We start from the raw sequence: 7,212 nt of genomic DNA, 5'->3' as shown, positions 1-7,212 counted from the left end.
CCAGTGATCAATCAACACTTTTTGCAACCTTTTGAAAATAGGCAAAAACTGATAATTTAAAGGGGAAACTTATATATTCGCCTGCAAACGTCTAGTGAAATATAAAGAGAGCACTCGACCACTATTTTTAGTTAAGATTCTTTACAAACCCATTTTTGAGAGAAAAGAGTTGGAAAGTTGCGAAAACTTCCTATCTCTCTCAAATTCTTTGTACATCATAGTACTTCAAGCTCCAAAAACTCTTCCTCTTGTGCATCAAAATTTGGAGACTTAGAAATATCAAGGAGAAGGTGGTCTCTCCATATTTCAAAGGTCTAAGTTTACCTTTATTTATTCATTTCCATTATTTTTCTATACAAGGCTGATCTAGAGCCTATTAATCTAAAGGAAATTTTTCTAGAGCTAAAATCTAATCGTTTAATTTTAAAGAGAGATTTTTAATCGTGTATTTAAACGTACAAGTGGCTTCAAAGATAACCAAAATCACTTCTATGTAAATTTTTGTGTTAAAAGACACCCACATGTGTAGGGGTGGTATGGCTAATAAATAAGGAGAACTTCTATAGAGATGGCATAGAATTGTAATTATGCAAGCTGGTATATGTTCTCTTATGTCCTTTTCCTTTTGAAGCATGAAGCTCTAAAGGCATTTTATTGTAAACACCTTCACACAACTTTAAATACAACCTCAAGGCATTACCCTCTTTAGTGATTATTATCAGTATTTTTTTCGAAATACATTGAGGTTAGTTTCAACTTCTGCTTTATCACCCTTGTTTTTAAATTTTGGAGAGATTGTCTAATTGAGTACTTATCATTGGGACACCTTGAAGAAGGAGATAATTACTACAACAATTTTTTTTTATTCCAAGCTAGGATCATTACCATTACCTCTCAACTTGAGGGGTAGAATAGAAGGAGAAGTATGAGGATGAGATTGGAAGTTGAGTGTTGCAATGGTTAGGCCTCCTTCCGAATTCCATGTTTAAGAAGAAGTATAATCACTAATAAAGAATTTCTCGTGTTGGGGGTAATCAAATTTTATGTGACTAGAATATCTAAGGAAGAGAACGAGATGAGAACAAGATGGAGACTACAAGCAAGATGTCAACAAAAACTAGATCAGTCAAGCAAGGCAATCAAAATTTCTTTTTTAAACCACACAAGACTAGAATTTCTTTTCAATCACACAAGTTTTTTTACCAAGATTATTTGCAAAGTGGAGTTACAAATACCAGCTTAAGGGGGAGTGTTAAAAGGCACCCACGTTTGTAGGGGTAGCATGACTAGTAAATAACGAGAAAATCCATAGAGATATCATAGAATTGGAATTATGCAATTTGGAGTATGTCCTCTTATGTCTTTTTCTTTTTGAAGCATATAGTCATAAGGGTACTAAGGGTCTGTTTAGATACTAAGGGTCTGTTTGAAATCCCATGAAAAAGGAAAAAAATAGAAAAAAAATGATAATTTGATCATTATTATTCCAAAAAATAGTTAGTGAAAAAAAGAATTTGATCATTATTTTATTTTCACTGATTATATTTGGGAATAATAATAGTCAAATTCTCATTTTATTTTATTTTATTTTATTTTATTTTATTTTCTAGGGGTTATAAACAGACCTTAAGGTTGAACCCGATTTCATCCTAAAATAACTAACCAAAATTAAAAGGTTTATCATTCACCCTTATAAACTAGTTATTTTTTTCTTAAAAATAATGTAAACCTATTCCCACTAACACCCAAAGCTTCAGGCATCTCATGACAAAACAGTTGATTGTTCTCATGATAATACCAGCAGTGAATGGAAAAACAGGCGAAATTAGGGTTTGGAGAAGATGAAACTGACAGAACTCGGATTAAAACTCCAAACTTGAACTCAGTAATAAGATGCTCCAAAGCCATAAAAAAAAACTCGTACTATGCGTTTATTCACAATGTTGTGTCTGCATTTGGTCGGATTAAACCACGGCCCACCAGGAACATGGCTTCTCAGATGACTTCACCATGTCACAGGCAAACATAGTTACAGTAGGTCCAGTTTGCATGACAGTGGCAAACAGCAGCGAGGCATTATGCAGGGGAGAGCCTACCTGAACAAGAAACATGTATGGGACATGTTTTTAAGCTCTTCTGAAAAAGGAGAGTTAGCTGTAAAAGAAGATGGAGTTCATGGGGAGGTCATGAAAATCACACTCCTTTTTCCAGACTTTTGGAAGCTCCATCCACTCATCAATGGATGAGAGAGAGAGAGAGGTGGAAAGTGGGTTCAGCCTACCAAGTCCATCTTCATTTCCAATTAAATTAATGAAAAAGAAGTCTTCAACCCATGACATGGCATGAAAAAATGGGTCAAGATTAATGAAGGAAACCCAGGGGAATGCAATGAATCTTGTAAATGGGACTGGACCTAACAAGCATAGAAGATCCCTGGAATTATTGGGACCCCTTAAAAGGCACCTCTTGAGACATTCAATTATTAAAGCAAGGGGAGGGGGAAAGGTACAAAGGTTATCCACCTAGCAATTGCTCAAAAGAGGAGGGCCCACATAAGTAAATACGGATATTTCATATATTTTTTCTTTCTACTACTTCCTTTTTACAAGGATCAAGGCAGAAAACAAAAAAAAAAAAAAAATCATTAAGAAGATAATGTATTTTAAGGTATATTTTCAGCTGAAATATGTTTTGAGGAGCTGAAGCTTTGTTGCTCTTCCTCATCTGATGGGGTTGGTGAAGGAGATGAATTTTGAGAGTACCATCTAGACCAAAAAAGATAGTTGAAGCAATTGATGATGCTGAGACCTGCCAGTATCCAATAGAAAAGATCCAGTCTATCCTTGTTGAGATCATTATAACTCAGCCATCCACCACCTCTTGAGCTTGAGGTGATTTTGTTTACTAATGAGACCAGAAGAGAGCTCAAGTAGAAGCCGAAGGAGTAGGAGCAGTAGGTCATGGCTGTCAAGAAAGACTGCATCCCTTCGAGTGACTGTTTGTAGAAGAATTCTATGAGGCCCACGGCTGTCAACATCTCCGATAAGCCAAATATCACGAACTGCGGTGCAATCCAGAAGATTGAGAGAGTCCTGTTAGATTCATTGGCGAAGTTTCTTCTCTTGCTCTCTACCAAGGCAGCTGCAACCATTGAGAATGTTGCGAGAAAGAGTCCAAAGCCTATTCGCTGTAACGGGGTAATGCCGGATTCTTTGCCGGTGAATTTTCGCAGCAAGGGGACAACGGCGGTTTCATAGAGCGGGACGAAGAAGATTAGCATCATGTAGGGGATTGACTGAAGAGAAGCAGGTGGTATCTGGAAGCTTTTTGTGAGGCTGGTGTTCATGGCACTCCCCTGCTGCACTGAGAAAGTCTGGAGTTGAGCCAGAAGAGTGTTGAAGATTATGGTGCAGGCAAATATGGGGATGACGGAAAGGATTATCTTGACTTGCTCGACTTGACCGACGGTGCAGAGTCTCCATGGGCTTTCCTTTTTGTGGCTCTCATCTTCACTTTTTATACATGCCTTATCCAAGAACCTGAAGACATGGCAAACTTTTGGTTAAAAGTTATTTAGACAAACACATGATAATGTTAAGCTGTAAACCATCACAGTATTCAATTAAATCATCGTCTTCTTAGTATTCAGTGGATTGATAAACTCCGTTTCAAGTAGTTTCATTTCAATTTTCCTCCAAGCCTGTAATTTGAAGCAGGATTTCTTGTACAGCGAGCATACAAAGGCGATCGGATCCCATGATAAATTAAGTGGTCCTTCTTGGGGACCCTTACAATGATTCGATGGACTGTAGGATGTCTACTGACCGGAATTTATCGGCATGTGGAAGTTTCCGAGCTTGGGCTCCGTTGAGACTGGAATTAACGGAGTGGCCGGAGCCTCCATGGATCATTTCCGAGTGAGATGGACAAACTTGCCTTCTCTTTACGATTGCCGCAACAAAGACCTGCAGTGAGGAAAAGCAATAATCTAGTCTAATTAGGCACTAATGTTGCTTGGTTTAGGATGAAGTCACGTATCAAAACTTTTTTATATCCTTAAAAAGCAGCAAAGTTGGAAAAAGTAATTCTGGAGGAGATAAACAGTATACTAATGGAGCAATTACTGAACCCAAAATGTTTCTTATTTCGCTAAAAATAACCAAGAGACTTTGAGAGACCGACATGAATATCTTTGCCTGCTAGCCAACACAAACAGCGGTCGACTCTGCTCCCAAATGGATAACAACGAACGAATAAATAAATAAATAAATGAGGAGATTTGGAATAGACGACCCAGTAACAGTTTTCAAATATCCTTATCTCTATCAGCATGTAACTCAGAAATCACTTTGGCGATCCTCAGAGGAGCAAAGCTGATGAAAAGTAAAAAAGTGATGTAGGATGAAGAGAAGAAGGATGGGGTAGTCGTACTTGAGCGATTGGCGTGAGGATGCTGCCTCGCGGAGGCTTATTTCTGTAAAAAAGAGTACCAGAAATCAAGCTGATGAGCCCCATGGCCATGGCTGCCGCGGAGACACCAAACCCAACATCCATCCCAGATTTTGTCTGGACCCAAACCAGAACGGTGAGGGCGATGAGTTCTCCCACGCAGAAGCTGAAATAGGCGAGGTTGAAGTAAGTAGAAAGCTTCTTTGATTGTTCTGGATCTTCCTTACTGAACTGGTCCGCCCCATGAGCGATCATATTTGGCTTTACGCAGCCACTTCCTAAGGCAACCAAGTAGAGGGCTACAAAGAATATCAAGGACTTGAATCCCTCGGCTTCCACGCAGGCCCCTCCCTCAGTCAACATGTTGCACTGTGGGGGTCTCAGTTGAGGAACATGAGCTTGGACTGATAGCAGTATAAAGCCCTGAAAGAGACAACAGAGTCAAGTCGAAAGTTACAACAATCTTTCCTCTTTCAACATATCTTCCAAGTTGATAGGAATTGGGGAAGCTATCAACTTACTGAGAGTTCCACAAATCCGAAGATCATCATAGTCCAGAAGCAGCCGAGGTAGGAGTCTGAGAGGAATCCACCAAGCAGGGACAAGAGGAAGACAGTTCCAATAAAGTTTGTCACCACATTTGCAGACTTTGAAAGGGAGAAGTGCATCTCGTTGAAGACATATGATATGAGGTTGTTGCCAACTGCAGCTATTGCCATTATTTCAAAAGCTTGAACACCTGAACCAAAAGGTAGAAGAGGTTAAAAACAATCGGAACCCAGCAACCATTCTTTCAGAGACAAATTCTTATCCTCAACTTTCCTCCATGAACTGATCATAACCAAAGACAGAACAAGAAAAACAGCAGACTGGTAGACGGGAAAGTGAAGTTCCTTTAGAGATGGTTTATCTTTGTATGTATTGCTGGAAAACATCTGCAGCTCATGAAGCAAAGTTAGCAAACTACTTCGGAGACTTTGTCATGTTTTTTTTTTTTTTCAGAAACAAAAAAAAATTCGAAACCGTCATTTTATTTCCAGTACAGAAGCCTGGTGAAGGTTGGAAAAGGTGAATATTGTAAAGCAAAAGTATTTTTTCGAAAGGAAACGAACAATACAAAAAGCATTGGAACTAGATACAAAATCCAGTGATCGAAAACCATGAATCCGGAGAAAAGCGTCGGAGGGGAGAGAGAAGAGAGATACCCAATGCAAAGACAGCAGCTCTCATGCCTCCATGCTTGTTCGGCTTGCAAGGTCTGCCCTTCCAATCAATTGATAACTCATTGGACATGGATTCTCCTTTGAAATTGTGTCTTGCCTGAATATCCATTTCTTCTCCTTCCTCTGCAGGGAAGAATCTCTAAAACTTCACAAAAACAACTAAAGAACAATTTAACACTTCCTTGGATGATCACATACAAGTTGAGGCGCATATTTATAGGCAGCTCAGTAGTGACTGAAAACGCCGAGAAGAAGGAGAAAGAGATGGAAAAGACAAGGTAGGTTTGGTGCGGCTCTCGGATTTGGTGGAGAGTAATGATGCGTTTCGAACAGTTGTGGATAGTGCAGTCCACTATTCAATGGTCAGAATATGTTGTGTTTTTTAGTGAAGAGAGAGAAGGAACAGCCAAAGCCGGTCTCCCACACTGAAAACCATTGACATGGAATTATGCCTACTTATATTTTTATTGAATTCCCTTATCACCTTTTCCATTTAATACCTTACATATGAATCTGAAAAGATAAATAAAAGCCGGAAAAAAAAAGAGCTTCTATGTTACAGAGGAACTCACGAAAATACAGAAAACATGGTGCTGTAAGACTGTAAGATAGCTGGGAAGCAGAAGTTGCTCTCCTCAAGAATCGCTCTCTGTAATTCATTTCTTTTAGACTGTTTGCGAGTTATGTTTCAGAAATTTTTCATCCTTCCGTTAAGATGATGGGTTCTTTCTAGTCCTGGCCATCTAATGCTCCATTACGATCAAAGAAAAAATCTCCCATTGTCACATCAAACGATAGACCTTCATTCGTCTGAAGTTTTCTTTGGGTTCTTATAATTTTTTTTTTTTTCCCAAATAGTTTCTTACGTCGCATCTCATTGTTGTTGGAAATCTGCAGGTTATTCAAATAGGTACTTAAAACTCTCATTCGTCATGGTTTTTTAAGTTAGACATTGGACCTGATTCAGTCACCCAAAAATCCAAATTGGGTTGGTTCGGGTCATCTGAATCTTAGGTGAAAATTATGATTTGAATGCCTCAGAGGCATCTTTTCGTTTCCTTTCATACTTGGGCTAAAATTTCATTTCTCATTTTAGATTAGGGTGCAATTTGTTTTGATGTTGTTTAGTACTTACACATGCTTCACGGTGGGCACAATTGATTACTTAAATCTTTAATGGTTTTAAAATATTTAGCCATCGTCGTTAGTACCCTATAAAGTAGTAATAAGACACCATTCAAATTTCAAGCATGATCTAAATGTTTTCTTTGTTACATTTAGAGGTGGATGTCGGGTCAGAACTCACCGGGGAACTCATGACCCAACTAAAAAAACTAGGATCGGTTTTACATTTCACTACTAAGAACCTATTGGGCTTTGGGTCGGAAACGGGTTTCCTGATTGGCGGACTTTTATACTAGTAACGCCCTTTAGAAAATATATGAATGACATATATTTTGATGATTCAAATGTAATTTTATAAGTTTTTTACAAATAATTGATGAAAAATAAATATTTTAAAATATTTTATACTCGAAGG

General features: G+C 38.4%; 1 protein-coding gene across 1 annotated transcript; it reads right to left on the bottom strand.

The window, feature by feature from the left end:
- Positions 1-2,570: 2,570 nt before the first annotated feature.
- LOC137946989 (protein NRT1/ PTR FAMILY 4.4-like) lies at positions 2,571-5,781 on the bottom strand. The gene is made up of 5 exons (XM_068793282.1): positions 5,655-5,781; positions 4,971-5,188; positions 4,432-4,872; positions 3,826-3,965; positions 2,571-3,539 (listed from the first exon to the last, which is right to left on the bottom strand). Exons 1-5 carry the CDS (start codon positions 5,779-5,781, stop codon positions 2,663-2,665), a joined length of 1,803 nt encoding a protein of 600 aa, XP_068649383.1. The 3' UTR covers positions 2,571-2,662.
- Between the last annotated feature and the right edge of the window lie 1,431 nt (positions 5,782-7,212).

Source organism: Aristolochia californica, unplaced genomic scaffold (genome assembly GCF_029961685.1).
Source record: "Aristolochia californica isolate CCGP_79_NKW_82.1479 unplaced genomic scaffold, dmAriCali1.0.hap1 SCAF_12, whole genome shotgun sequence".
NCBI classification, from domain to species: domain Eukaryota; kingdom Viridiplantae; phylum Streptophyta; class Magnoliopsida; order Piperales; family Aristolochiaceae; genus Aristolochia; species Aristolochia californica.
The sequence above is the reverse complement of the archived record's forward strand: the minus strand, read 5'-3'. Positions and strand labels throughout refer to the sequence as shown.

Coding starts and splice junctions, on each gene's coding strand:
- LOC137946989 (XM_068793282.1), bottom strand. CDS start 5,781: ATGGATATTCAGGCAAGACACAATTTCAAAGGAGAATCCATGTCCAAT. Junction 3,966..4,431: donor TCCTCACGCCAATCGCTCAA/GTACGACTACCC, acceptor TCCTCACTGCAG/GTCTTTGTTGCGGCAATCGT. Junction 3,540..3,825: donor CCACATGCCGATAAATTCCG/GTCAGTAGACAT, acceptor CCATGTCTTCAG/GTTCTTGGATAAGGCATGTA.